At 38.7% G+C, this 15,662-nt stretch overlaps 1 protein-coding gene across 2 annotated transcripts in view; it reads right to left on the bottom strand.

Moving 5' to 3' along the window:
* The window catches only part of CLASP2 (cytoplasmic linker associated protein 2), a 425,149-nt gene that overhangs the window by 405,481 nt on the left and 4,006 nt on the right, over positions 1–15,662 (bottom strand). The window contains exons 2-3 of one of the 2 annotated variants that reach the window (XM_058184362.1): positions 11,580–11,658; positions 6,279–6,382 (exon numbers count right to left, since the gene is read on the bottom strand). In XM_058184362.1, coding sequence (XP_058040345.1) covers positions 6,279–6,382; positions 11,580–11,658 — 183 coding nt within the window. The remainder of the gene's footprint in view (positions 1–6,278; positions 6,383–11,579; positions 11,659–15,662) is intronic. The other variant, XM_058184359.1, reaches the window with a different exon arrangement.

The following is a 15,662-nucleotide window of genomic DNA, read 5'->3' as shown; positions in this document are numbered from 1 at the left end:
ACAGGCTTGTGGTGGGACATAAACAGCAATTAGAAGAAATGAGGAAAATTCACGAGGTGAATAGTAAGGTTTGCAGTTGATAATTAGAGTCTCTAAATTGTTGTCACAGAATTTGTAAATTACTTTTAAATCTTGACACCAGTTTCTGCTAATATATAGGCATAAGCCTCCTCCTTTCTTTTTACCAGATGTTTCTGGAATCCTATCTGATCGTTCAAATTGAAACCCTGGAATGTTCAGGCTGCTATTTTCAATTGATTCATTTAACCAGGTTTCAGAGAAGCATAGGACTGCTGAATTGCGAAAATCAGAATAGCATTTGTTTAAGAGGAGTATTTCATCCATCTTATTTGCAAGTGAGCGTATATTTGTTAGGAAAATTGAAGGCAGAGGAGTTTTAATGTGACTTCTTAATCTGTTTAAGATCCCAGCTCGTTTACCTCTTTTCTGTTGCTTTCGTCGTTTGTTTTTTTTGGTAATCCATGGCTCCGTGGGAATTGCCTCCTCCTGTATTAGAATCTCCTCCGTGTTTGTAAAGACAGGTGGGGGTGAGATCGAAGAAAGCTGCTCCTTAAAGAAATGTTCCTTAATTTTTAGCAAATGGTCTCATGAGTAGGAAATCCGTAGTGAGTCACAGAGAACAATTAGAAATAAAGAAACAATTAGAGAGCATTTCACCGAGGCAGCCTTCGTCGGCGCCATCTTGAAACCTAATTGCTAATTAGTAACCTATGACTATCACTAAGTATTATATCTTATGATTCTTGATGAATGTATTTTTTTTCCTTTTATGTACACTTATATGCACCAAAGACAAATTTCTTGTATGTCCAATCACACTTGGCCAACAAAGAATTGAATTCTATTCAGTTTACATCGCAGGCACGATGCAAACCAGTAGTAAAGGTAAGTAGAACCCACCCCTGGTTTTAACATATTCAAATTGTTATTTGGTAAGGTACTTGAAATCTGTCTCATTTGCAAGTTTCATCTGCATAATCAACTTGTCTACCTTTGTTTATTTAATTTTAATTTAAATCCTGTATCATTTCAGCTACTGCATGAAGTGAGTTACAGGTCATGAAAGTTTCTGTCTTTTAATACAATTTTTTAATCTAAACTCTAATCCATTTTGCTTTTGAATGTTGGCTACCATAGATACTTTATTTATTTATAAAATTTATTGGCAGCCACCTTACCACATAACTCATACCTGTCTCTCTCTGCATGCTAAAAATATAAATTAATACCAACAAACGCTATGGTCCAATTACAGATGCGAATGGCGGGGAGGAGTGGAATCTGTTGTTAATCTATCAAAGGATGCTACCTCTTTAGGCTCTTACAAAAGATCAGGAGGATTGGGTATGACCTCACACTGTGGAGGGGAAGATGTTCCAGAGGGCAGGCACAATGGCAGATAAGTTTTTTTTCTTGACCCTCCTGCTAGTTGGAAAATATAAACATGTCAAATGGGACCTGCAGCATACCTCCTCTGCCAGCATGGATGGGATGGGGCAATCCCAGTGGGATATGAGATGGTCCCTCAAGTAGCCTGGACCTATGCCATAGAATGATTTTAAAGGTGATTACCAACACCTTGAATTGTACCGAGAAACAGACTGGCAGCCAATACAACACATGGAGCAGTAACGGTACAAGGGCCAGGAATTGTTCGCACCACCACACTCTGTACCAGCTGTAGCCCCTTATAGAGCACATTGCAAACACTCCAACTGTGAGATGAGTAGGGCCTGAATGATTCTCCTCTTAAAGTATTCCATATTTTATGTTTTTAGGGTTTACTTTCTATTATCCTTCTTTTTCACGTACCAAATTACAGGTAGTCCTAGACTTATGACCACAATTGAGCCCAAAATTTCTGCTACTAAGTGAGACATTTGTTAAATAGATTTTGTCCTATTTTATAACCTTTGTTGCCAGTTGTTAAGTGAATCAGTGCAGTTGTTAAGTTAGAAACACAGTTGTTAAGCAAATCTGATTTACCCATTGACTTTGCATTTCATAAGGTTGCAAAAGGTGATCATGTGTCCCAGGGACACTGCAACCATCATAAACAGGAACCAGTTGCCAAACATCTGAATTCTGATTACGTGACCATGGGATGCTACAATGGTTGTGTGAAAATTAGTCATGTTACTTTTTCAGTGCCGTTGTAACTTTGAATGGTCACTAAATGAAGCTGTTGTAAGTCAAAGACTACTTGTATACTTAGGAATTGGAGACTAGTTTCACACTTGCCATGAATTAACAAGCCTTCATTCAAATTCTTTCTAAGATCACTGGCTTAACTTTTTCTGGACCATCCAACTATAAGAAATCAATTGCCACTAGTCTAGACCCGTTCCAGTCCGGTTTCCGACCCGGTTACAGCACTGAGACGGCTTTGGTCGCGTTGGTGGATTATCTCTGGAGGGCCAGGGATAGGGGTTGTTCCTCTGCCTTGGTCCTATTAGACCTCTCAGCGGCTTTTGATACCACCGACTATGGTATCCTGCTGCACCGGTTGGAGGGATTGGGAGTGGGAGGCACCGTTTATCGGTGGTTCTCCTCCTATCTCTCCGATCGGTCGCAGACAGTGTTGACGGGGGGGCAGAGGTCGGCCCCTAGGCGCCTCACTTGTGGGGTGCCTCAGGGGTCAATTCTCTCGCCCCTCTTGTTCAACATCTACATGAAGCCGCTGGGTGAGATCATCAGTGGTTTCGGTGTGAGGTACCAGCTGTACGCTGATGACACCCAGCTGTACTTTTCCACACTTTTCCACTTTTCCACCCCAGCGAAGCTATCGGGTCTGGATGGGGAGAAACAGGCTCAAACTCAATCCCTCCAAGACGGAGTGGCTGTGGATGCCGGCATCCCGGTACAGTCAGCTGCAGCCTTGGCTGACTGTTGGGGGCGAGTCATTGGCCCCAATGGAGAGGGTACGCAACTTGGGCGTTCTCCTGGATGGATGGCTGTCTTTCGAAGATCATCTGACGGCCGTCTCCAGGAGAGCTTTTTACCAGGTTCGCCTGGTCCGCCAGTTGCGCCCCTTTCTAGACCGGGATGCCTTATGCACGGTCACCCATGCTCTCGTGACATCTCGTCTGGACTACTGCAATGCTCTCTACATGGGGCTCCCCTTGAGGAGCACCCGGAGACTCCAGGTAGTTCAGAATGCGGCTGCGCGGGTAATAGAGGGAGCCCCTCGTGGCTCCCATGTAACACCTCTCCTGCGCAGACTGCACTGGCTACCTGTGGTTTTCCGGGTGCGCTTCAAGGTTTTGGTAATGATCTTTAAAGCGCTCCATGGCATAGGGCCGGGTTACTTACGGGACCGTCTGCTGCCACCGAATGCCTCCCACCGACCCGTGCGCTCCCACAGGGAGGGACTCCTCAGGGTGCCGTCAGCTAGGCAGTGCCGATTGGTGACACCCAGGGGAAGGGCCTTTTCTGTGGGGGCTCCCACCCTCTGGAACGAGCTTCCCCCAGGACTTCGTCAACTTCCTGACCTTCGGACCTTCCGCCGTGAGCTTAAGACACATCTATTTATTTGCGCAGGACTGGACTAGATTCTTAAATTTTAATTGTTTAAATTTAAATTTGGTTTTAACTTGGGGTTTTATTATTTATGTCTATTTTAAATATTCGGCCTATTTAATAAGTTTTTTAGATTATGTTTTACTGTGTATATTTATGTTGTTTTTAGATGGCTGTACACCGCCCTGAATCCCTAGGGAGATAGGGCGGTATAAAAATATGAATAAATAAATAAATAAATAAATAAATAAATAAATAAATAAATAAATAGTCCATGTTATTTTAGTTACTAGCTATCATTTTCATTTCCATGTTATCTATTTTTCAGCTTCTTCCCAGTTCTCTTGGGTGCCTTTCTTTATTCATTCAATCTCATTGCCAATCTCATTGTCTCATGAGAATTATTTCTATCAGAACTAACACTTAATTCAGCTCCTTATCAGCAAGACAAGTACAAACTGTTTTGTTTGCATACCTGCATTGATGTGAAAACAGCCAGCAAGAAGTCATGGCTGAAAATATCTTATAGGTCTTTTAAATCTATTTTTCATGTTCATGAAGATTGTTTATAGTAATGCTTTCACTACCTCATTTCTCAAGGTCACCCCTTCCATTTCTTTAGAATTTCATACCATAGTAGCTTTTGATAATATTTTAAAGTCTGTCTTCTTGAAGTCCAACTGATTTTCAGCAATTTCTCCCCTAATTACATTGAGATCCTTATATAATGTGGATGTCTTCCCCTTAGGTTCCTGACACTTCAGTCACTGATCAATCCTATTTGTCCCAATTAAATTCAGAATTTAGTTAAATTTAATCCTTGTTTATTCCTTCCATTTTCTGAAAATTAATTTGGTATCAAGAAAGATCAGAAAACTGCTGAATCTTTCCCTTTTAACCAGTTAAACTCCCCAACTGATATCAAGGTAGTTTGTTATCACAACAGCTCTCTTCTTGAGAACTTAATGAGTTGATTTAAAAAGGCATAGCCATATTTTCTCTCTGGGTAAGTGATTTGCAATTAACTTATGAAATGATACCACTATTGTTTTGTACTCTTTTTCACCCTAACTAGATGTTTTCAACAAAATGTACATATTCATGATTCTCCAACCCATCCATTAGCATCTGACTTTTTTTTAATTAGCCAGTTTTATTCCACTTTTAAAACTTATTTCTTGTAAAAAAAATCACATGCAGTCATGTTCTTAATGTTTAGTAAATATTTTTTCTCAGCTTTTGAAAGATACAACCCATTGCTTGTGAATCCTTTATATTGGGGAGTAGACTTTGATCTTGAAATCCAAAGAGTTGTTAATAATACTAATTTATTATAACACTAACTGCCAGGAATCTGTTTTTTTTTCTGCTTTTATCTTCAACAGAATATAGATGAAAACATCACTTTTGACCCTGCTTTCTTTTCCTTTATAGAATCACTCCAGAATCCTCTAAATAATTTGTATTCTAGTATTCAGTGGTTTCCATTAATAGGAATAGATAGTAATCAGTTTGACAAGACCAACTTTCTGCTATTTTATGAACCAGAAAGTACAGGTCTTAAAATAATTGTCTTCTGTACATATGTGTTTGTTTGTATGTGTGTATATGCATATACACATATGCACACATACATACATATGTATATACCAATGGTGGTGAACCTTTTATTCACCGAGTGGCAAACAGATACATGCTTTGCTCTGTACTAATCCATGGCTTCTCTCCGTGTGCATCCGCATCATCTGCACATGCACAGTTTTCATGCGCAGCCCATCTGCACGTGTGCACCTTTCACATGGCTCCCCTGCATGCTGTGCACGCAATTGCACCATCTCCACATGCACACAGATTTTGTGCAACTCCCCCGTGTCCTGCGTGTGCAATCGCACCACTGCTCATGTGCACAGTTTTCACATGCGCAATCTACGCAATCATCTATGCATGCCCACAAGTACTCTCACATGCGTGCAAACGCACATGCATGCACAGGAGTGCTCCAAAGATCAGCTGGGTTCCCTGAATTGCGCACATGCACACCAGAGGCCCAAACACCAGATGGCATGTGCAGCTGCAGGTGAGCTGGGTGACAGCTTGCGTGCCTGGAAAGATGACTCTGCATGCCAACTCAGGCACGCGTGCCATAAGTTTGCCATCACGGGTATATACCAAACAAGTAAGCATGGTCTCCTGCTAAGAAAACAGTCATAATAGATATATACACAAGTCACTATTGCTCCCTTAAGAGCCGCAATGATGGTCAGAATGCAGTACTGCAGACTACTGCTGATCACCGGCTGCCAGCAGTTTGGTAGTTCGGGTCTTACCAGGCTCAAGGTTGACTCAGCCTTCCATCCTTCCGAGTTAATAAAATGAGGACCCAGACTGTTGGGGGCAATATGCTGACTCTATAATCTGCTTAGAGAGGGCTGTGAAGCACTGTGAAGCAGTATATAAGTCTATGTGTCATTGCTATTACTATTTATCCTTTTGGCAGGAACTGAGATTGATTTGATCCTTTTCCTATGAAGCTCCCTTGAGAAAATTCTATTTCTTTCCCATGCTTCCAACTGAGAAGTGAGGCAAAATAAATGATCATCACATCTTCAGCCAGGAAAAAACAATAATCCCCCACATCCCACCTGGCTTCTTAAATTGCTGTTTGAGTTGTGCTGCTTAATTCAATAGAACAGAACAATTCACATTTAACAGAAAAATCCTCTCTATAGAATTCCTACCATTGGTGGAGCTACTTGGTCCATTAACTTCAAAATAAGATTCTGTGCCTGTTCTCGAACCTGGTCTTTGGCATCTCCCATTCGATCCATCAATGCTACGAGAACTAGGGGATAGAAATAAGACTAAATGCATTATGTGATGAACAATCTTAATGAAATACTTTGAAGTTCTATGTCAAAACAGTTTATGTTTTACTTTGTTTCAACCATATTTTAATTAGCCAAGATTTCTTACTAAAGACGTGTACAGATAATTCTCGACTTATGACAATTAAACCCAAAATTTCTGTTGCTAAGTGAGACATTTGTTAAGTAAGCTTTGCCCCATTTTATGATCCTTCTTGCCACAATTGTTAAATGAACCATTGCAGTTGTTAAATTAGTAATAAGGTTGTTAAGTGAATTTGGCTTCTTCATTGACTTTGCTTGTTCGAAGGTCACAAAAGGCAATCACATAATCCTGGGACACTGCAACAGTCAAACAATCAAATTTTCTTCTTTGCGCTTCCATATGTAACAGTGCCTTCTGCTTTGCCTGGGAGAAGGCCCCAACAGGGAAATGCCAACAATGTCTGGGATTTGGAGAAAAACGTCTCTTTTGGCATGCTGTGCACACACACACTATCATTCCAATGTTCCATTCTCCCTGGCCGGTTGGTGACCGCTGATCTAAACTATACTTCATAAATATATAAATATATTTTGAAATGTTTAAGGAAGTATTTCTTTAAAATCAAGGCATAGAAACTGTATGTAGCCCAACAATATGCCCAATTCTTCCTAAATCAGTTAGTGATTCCATCCAGTAACAGTCAAATAAACTGCAGATATTTTTCCTCATCCATTCATTTTTTATCATTTTAGCTATCAAAAATGCAACTGTAGAATGATAAGAGATTATCCGGAATAGCTCAGGCTGTTAAGAAGCCTGTTATTAGAACACAGTAGCCTGCAATTACTGCAGGTTCAAGCCCGGCCCAAGGTTGACTCAGCCTTCCATCCTTTATAAGGTAGGTAAAATGAGGACCCAGATTGTTGGGGGGGCAATAAGTTGACTTTGTAAAAATATATATATATATATATACAAATAGAATGAGACTATTGCCTTATACACTGTAAGCCACCCTGATTCTTCGGAGAAGGGCGGGATATAAATGTAAAAAAAATAATTAAAAAAAATAAAAAAAATTCAGATGGCAGGAGAAGCAATACTGAATTTACAGACCATTGATACGGTAAACAGTTAAACAGTTACAGTTAAATACAATTTTAACTGGTCCTCAGCTCAGAAATCTTTAGCACCTTTTTCAGATTAACACATTTTAATACAAGGCATATGCCTTTCTGAGATAAACTTATTTCATCAGCTGTACAACTAAGCTGTACAACTAAACTGTAGACTAAATTGTAGACAAATTGATTAAAGACACATGATATGATTTTAAGATGTTAAACCATTATGTTCATTGAGACCTTCTGAAATAGTTTGAAACTTTCTGATGTACTTCAGTAATTACTTGCCTGATTATACTGGTAAAAGTTCTTTTTTCCAAAATGTTTACTTGCAATTAAGTACAAGAGAGGCTGAAATGCTCTCATATCTCGTCCTTGTTTCAAGGGATTGATGGAAAAATTGTTGACAAATGTTTGTTCATTAATTATTTTGCACGAAAGTTATCCTACCTATTCCATAATCCCAAGAAGCATTGCTGGCAAATGATGGCCTATATCACATTACAGAAAGGGCATATGAAGATGTTCTAATCTTGATTGTACACCTGTTGTATTTCAAGTTGTAAATGCTACAATTTTTGCTTAATAATTTTATTGAAGTTTTTTAAAATTATAATACAAACTAATACAAATTAAGCTAGAAGAAAAAAGAAAAGAAAATTCAAAATATGCTTAAAGAAGAAAAGAAAGTAGAAAAGAAAAAAGTAACAAAAACAGTATTAAAGAAGTGATATCATATGGAGAAGCAGCTAATATATTAACTTTTTATTGTCTTTTCTAAAGTAACAAGTAGAAAAACATCTTTTCCCATTACCTAGCTTTTATCTCTGTGTAATTCATAAATCATTATATTTTCAACCCTAGTTCAGCAAAAATTCCATTAGGAGTTACCAGAAATATCAAACAAACAGTTTATCCCTGATCCAAGTTTATATTAACGTATGCCTTTTTGCTCTGACCTTTAAATAATTCCTATGGCATCGTAGGATTTAATCTTGCATCTCTGTATGGTATTTTTTAAAAAATCTTCATATCTTTCACAAGTTTACTTTGTAACTCTCATAGAGACATTGTCTAGGATTTCTTTTTCTATTCATTGTGCATACTTCCTTTTTCCCCATAAAGAGGTATCATCTAGAGCAGAGTTCCCCAACCTTTCCGGCTTTGTGGACCGGGGGCGGGGGGGGGATGTTTCCGTGTGAGTGGCAGTCATGCTTTCGTGCACCATGTGTGCCTGCTGCTTGAGTAAATGGAGTGTGCATGCCATGCTCACCTACTGCTCCCACAAGTGAGGATGTGTTTATATACATGCTCACCTACCACTTCCATGACCTGGTTCCGAACAGCTGACAGTCTAGTAGTGAGCCGCAGCCTGGGGACCTCTGATCTAGAGTGAAAAGGTTGCCCGCCAGAGACATTAGAGTCCTTTTGCAACCAAGTCTTTTCAGCAGACAGCTCCTTGAAAGCTAAAGGCCTGCCTGCCAGAGGGATTTCCCCACCCCTATGGGGCCAAGTATCTCTGAAAGGCAGATCTTTCATTCTGTCCACTTTATGACCCAGGAACTCACTTACAAGTGTAACTTGCCAAGCATGCCAGGATTGTGATTTTGAGAAAAGTACTTATATGACATCTCATTAAATGGCTGCTTCACTCAGTAACTGAAGATTCCTGTCTCAACTGTTATCATAAATCAAGGACTATCTGTATTTGATTATATATTTGTTTTTCAACCCTTAAAGCAAAAATAACCACTTTACAAGCAAGGATTTATTTATTTATTTACGGGACTGTCTGCTGCCACCGGCTGCCTCCCACCGACCCGTGCGCTCTCACAGAGAGGGACTCCTTGGGGTGCCGTCCGCCAGGCAGTGCCGACTGGCGACACCCAGGGGAAGGGCCTTCTCTGTGGGGGCTCCCACCCTCTGGAACGAACTTCCCCCGGGACTCCGTCAACTTCCCGACCTTCGAACCTTTCGCCGCGAGCTTAAGACACATCTATTTATTTGCTCAGGACTGGGCTAGAATGTTAATTTTAATTCAGTTTTTAATGGGGTTTTAGTATTTTAATTATAATTTTAAATTCGGCCTTATTCAATAAGTTTTTTAATTAGTGTTTTATCTTGTATTTATATTTGTGTTTTTGTGTTTTTAATAGGCTGTAAACCACCCTAAGTCCCTCGGGAGATAGGGCGGTATAAAAATGTGATTAAATAATAAATAAATAAATAAAATAAATAAATAAGGAGATGACTCAGAGGAGTTCTATATGAAAATAAAAATGTGAGGTCTCAATCCTTAATATTACAATCATAAATGCAACATTGCCCAATAGGCTTAGTGAGACCATTGCAACATGGGCTAAAAGAAAAACCAAATAAAACACCCTTGACACAATTAACAACCTTAAGAAACAAGAAACTCAGATACAGGGGGCATATGATAAGACAGACTAGAAAATAAATATGTTTGGAAAGATTCTGGGAAATAGAAGATGGGGAAGTGGAAGGACAGAATCAACAAGATTACTGGAATATGCTTGGATACCCTGTGAGGTCTTGCTGGGGACAGTGCAAACATTTGATAAACCTTTATTTATGCAGCCAAACTGAGTTGAACCAAACTTAACAGATCCTAACTGGCCTGATTTAATATATGACTGAAGTCCCATTTAAATTAGGAGTCCTTGGTGCTCTCTGAACTTGGTTATTTTCTTGCAGATGTTCATTGCCCAAAGTAGAATATAAAATGAGAGGAAACCCCATTCCTTACTAGCACTAATGATGTTATAAATACCATAGACCTGTGATGGCAAACCTATGGCACACATGCCGGAATTGGCACGCAAAGTCATTTCTCCAGGCATGCCAGCTGTCGCCCATTGCTCTTCTGGGTTCCAGCACACACACATCCACCAGCCAGTTGGTCTTCTCACACGCAGGAGCACCAGAAACCAGAAGAGCAGCTCTCTGGGTCGCATGTGCGTGCCAAGAAGCTGAGCTTCCAGTTTCTTGCACGTGCATGCACTTCGGCCATCTGATCTTCACATGTATATGCGTGCCAGAAACAGAAAGACCACGTGACCGGCATGCATGCATGCCAGGGAACTGCTCTTCCAGTTTCTGGTGCTCCCACGCCAGAGAGCTGCTCTTCTGGTTTCCGGTGCTCTCCCCCATGTGCACTCCTATTTTGGCACTCGATGCCGAAAAGATTCGCCAACACTGTCATCTCTGTCAGTGTTAGTGGGAGTGGTCTTGGTGGTTCTTTAGTTGGGCTGTTTATTGTTTGTTTGGCAATTCCTTGATTGAGGTATTGTTAGCTGCTTGATAGTTAGTCTAATGTTAATATTGATGTTAATCTCTGCTCATTTGTTGATTGCCAGTCAGGAGGTGTTCTGATCTTTTTTCCCTCTGGTCTTTCCCCCCACTTTTTGGCTTGTTGATTATCTTTTTGGAAAAATGTATAGATGTTGTTTATGTCTATGTTCCTGGCTGACTTGTCAGGGTGCTTTTAGGAATTCTGTAGCATTTTTGGAATTGACTTGGTTTAGGATGGTCACAGCTTCCCAATAGAAAGTATGGTTAAATCTGTCCATGTGTTGTAAAATTAAGGAGCTTTCATCATGTCTTCTGGTTACTAGTTGGTATTCATGGATATGCTATGTTAGTGTTCTGCCTGTTTGTACTATTTAGTGGCTGTTGCAATTGTATGTTGTAAATGACATTTTTTTTTCTTCTGGGGCTGCTGGGTCTATTGATTTACTTAAGCTTTAGGTTTTAGTTGATTTGTATACTATGCTGATGCCATGTGGTTGTAATAATCTATTGGTAGCAACAGTATATTGTCATCAGAAGCACTCTTACCATTCAGGCTGTAAAGTACCCTTAACAAGATCACTGTAAATTTGGTGGTTCAACAAGTGGTCATAAGTCAGCAATACCTGTGTTCTATATATAAATCTATTACTATACCTTCTCCATTATAAATTTGTGATGTACAGCGCTAGTTAAAAAAAAATTGAGGAAAAGATAAAACTTATTTTTTATAGAAAAAATGAAAAAAATACTTACCAGTTCCTACGTAAGTTCTGAAACATCCTAATAGTCTTTCACCAAGGGCACCTAGAAGTTCTAATCCAAGTAATGATACCTATGGAAACATATTTAAAAAATTAAAAAGATACTTTGGTAATCACCCAACCATTTAAGGCAAATATATAGATTTGAGAATGAGAATCTGTTGTATTAAATTTCATTCAGACCTTATACAGGTAATTCTTGACTTACAACCATAATTGAGCCCAAAATTGCTAAGCAAGATGGTTGTTAAGTGAGTTTTGCCCCATTTTATGACCTTTCTTGCCACATTTGATAAGTGAATCACTGCAATTGTTAAGCTAGTAACACAGTAAAATGACTCTGGCTTCCCCATTGACTTTGCTTATCAGAAGGTTACAAATGGTGATCACATATCCTCAGGACACTACAATCGTAATAAATATGAGTCCGTTGCCAAGAGCTCCAACTTTAAATCATGTGATTGGGGGAATGTTGCAACAGTCACCAGTCATTTTTTTCAGTGTCATTATAACTTTGAACAGTCACTAAACAAATGATTATAAGTCGAAGACTGCAAGTACGATATGCTTTAAAAAAATGTTATCAATTTAAATTGGAAAGAAGGCACCACTTTGAATCTAGTTTGATACAGAGAAATTAATTAAATTATAACTACATGCTGGAACTGATTTGAATCAAAGTCAATTCAGTAGAGCTTCATTAATCACTTTTTAAAACTTTATATTTCCAATTGCAACAAGTTTTGATATTGTTCAGGTTTAAAAAATACTTTTATCAATTAATGTATTTTGTATTTTACATTAAAACATTATGCTTAATTTGGATTTGGCAAATATTGTACACTCACTCCCTTCATTAGATTGTTTTTAATCTATTACCATTGCCCAGCGGACATGCAGTTGGGATTCCTTTTGTGTCCCTGTTAAGTTGCCCATTGAAATGATGCCCATCTTATCTACTCGCAGTTGCACACTTTCAAATTGCTGGGTCAGCAGGAACGAGTGACAGGAGTTTTCCCAGTGTCCTAACTATGTGAGTCATCGTGCTCCCATAGCTAGTAATTTAAAACTGTTAAAATCAATAATAGCTCCTATCAAACTTTATATGTAGGAGAGTGGCAGAACCTGGGGAAGAGTTGAAACATGGATTAGCCTAGTATCTCTAAATAGCCACAAGCAAATTTAACTAACATTTAGCACCTGCTTAGATAAGGGTCAACAGTATTAAACGGACATCGGACTTAGTTTGCTTGTGGGTATACAGAGATTCTAGGCTGATCCCTCCCATCTTGGGTGAAATGCTCCCGATTCGGACCAGATCAGCTGATCCGGTAGCAATGGTGGCGGGTGGTTCAGATAATTGGTAGCATAAATCCCTGCCCCTTCCCATGCCCACCCAATGCCTGGTTGGCCGCTTCCCCGCTTGCTGCTTCTTTAAAAAAATGCTTTTAAAAGGTTAAAAAGTCTCTGACGATCACAACTGAGCCGCGTGATCTAGTAAAAAAAAAAATTGCACGCAACAGCTGATCACCCTCCCACGCAGGTTGTTCTGCTTATTTACCCTATGCCTCTTTTTGGTGTGCACTGCGTGTACACCTTGCATTTGGTGCATGGTGCACACTGCGCATGCACACACGCAACCAGTAAACCGGTAGTAAACCAGTTCAGATTTCACTACTGCCTCCCACCCACAGGTTCGGACACTCCTCCATTATGTCATATACCAATTTGTCTTTAGAGCTACATGATTGTTTATTTCAAACTAAGGTATATAATCTTATATGTATTTATCCATGAATATAAGTCACAGTTTTAAGTATTCACAATGAATTTTAAACTGAAATGGTTATTCTGCCAGGATAAGCCATTATGTTTTAATGCAGAGATCCCCAACCTTTCTAGCTTCACCGGAGTGGCAGCAGCAGGGGAGAGGGGAAATGGTTTCATGCATGCAACCTAGAACCTGCGCATTTAGAGATGAAGCTTCGTGTGCTGGCTCACTGCTTTCAAAACCCAGATCCCAAAAGGTACCGGTCCACAATTTGAGGACCCCTGCTTTAATGAATTCATTTTAATAAATTCATTATCTATTGTATAAAGAAATTGTATAAAGTACTTCGTAACTTTATGATAAAATGTTATTTATTTATATTTATTTATTTGTATTTATAGCCTGGCAGAAATAAAAAATATATCATTACAACATTTAACATGTAAAACAAAGTCATTTTAAAAGATGTATTATTTTTTTTATAAAGCAAACATTTTATGTGTTAAAAAAAAGGTCAAATTATTTGATAATGAAAAACCATCAATTTCAAATAACAGTACTTGCACAATATTCACCAACAGTCTATGACTCTAGTCTAGCCAATACATTAAAGTTTGGTCATATAGTTTGGTCACTCACTTTTTTAAACTGTTTATTATTAAGTTTAGATATATTACTGAAACTTTATTTTTATGAAGCAGTTGGGAGCAGAAGTGCTTGTTATTGCTCATGTTAAATTGGAGAATGGACAGTCAATTAAATAGGGGAGTATATCATCCATAATAATGTCACTAAACAAAAGATTTGCATCTCTTTACGTTATTTACATAATGGTAACATTATGTAAGTAGAACAAGAATTTCATTATTGTAATTAAAATTTGCTGCATTGCTGTCTTTTAGATTAAGGTTTCACAATTTGACTTTCAAAAAGTCAATTAACAGTAATAAGATACAGAACTGGTAAATAGTTATTCCAAATAAATACAGTATTTTAAATATTAAAATAGATTGAGAATGTCTTTTTCATTAATGTATTTACAACACCCACTAGGTTACCATTACATTTATTTGCAAGATATTTAATAATGTTCAAAATTTGAATCAATTATTCACTATGTGATCTATATGATGTATACATAACTTAAATCTCTGAAGTATTCTTGGAATCAACAGAAGCCTGAATTGTACAGCAATACTGCCACCAAATGACAAATATGTAAACCAAAAGACAGCACTCAATACTACTGAACAACATATTTACAATAATATCCTGGAGCTTTCTATGATAATCTCAGGTTTTTTAAAAAAAAATGTGTCTAAATCAATACTTCTATTCTGGCACCCAAGAAAAATCTGCTTAGAAAATCTGAAGTATGAGTCATTTTTAATTTGCTATAACACAAAATAGAATAGTCTACAATCTAATATTACTTAAAATATTTTTGTTGCTATTTGTATTAATGGGAATATATTAAAGCTATTAAAGTGACTTCTTTAACAAATGAAAAATCCTTATTAAATATATATCTGACTCCTCTGAAACACTATATCCCCAAGTAACTACATTGATTGTGAAAATATAAAATTTTAGATTAAATATACTTAGTTTGTTTCTGGTTTAATGGACTGCAAATTCTACCAAGTTCAAGTAGGGTCTTAAATAAAGTATATGCAAGGATCACAGTTCTAATAACATGTAGTTTTATAGTCAGTCCATAATGAAAATGAATGTAATACAAGTAGTCAACTTATTACTTAGCGGCCATCTGAACCTGGGACTACTTATCACTTGGATTTGAAGTTCTGATAGTTGAGGTCCCTCACAGTCATGAGGTCAAAACTTCAGGTGCTTCATAAATGGGCAACATTTAAAGCTATTAGCAACTTCCCATTGTCAGTGTAACCTATAAACCAACTTACTTCCATTTTTTGGGTAAAACTTCCCCTTCCTTGACCGGGATGCCTTGTGCATGGTCACTCACGCTCTCATCACTTCTCGTTTGGATTATTGCAATGCTCTCTACATGGGGTTGCCCTTGAAGTGCACCCGGAGGCTGCAGCTAGTCCAGAACGCAGCTGCACGGGTTATAGTGGGAGCAACTCGTTGCTCCCATGTAACACCGATCCTGCGCAGCCTGCACTGGCTTCCTGTGGTCTTTCGGGTGCGCTTTAAGATCTTGGTTACCACCTTTAAAGCGCTCCATGGCTTAGGGCCCGGGTACTTACGGGACCGCCTGCTGTTACCTCATGCCTCCCACCGACCCGTACGCTCACACAGAGAGGGCCTTCTCAGGGTGCCGTC

This window comes from Ahaetulla prasina, chromosome 4, assembly GCF_028640845.1.
Source record: "Ahaetulla prasina isolate Xishuangbanna chromosome 4, ASM2864084v1, whole genome shotgun sequence".
Classification (NCBI taxonomy): domain Eukaryota; kingdom Metazoa; phylum Chordata; class Lepidosauria; order Squamata; family Colubridae; genus Ahaetulla; species Ahaetulla prasina.
The sequence above is the reverse complement of the archived record's forward strand: the minus strand, read 5'-3'. Positions and strand labels throughout refer to the sequence as shown.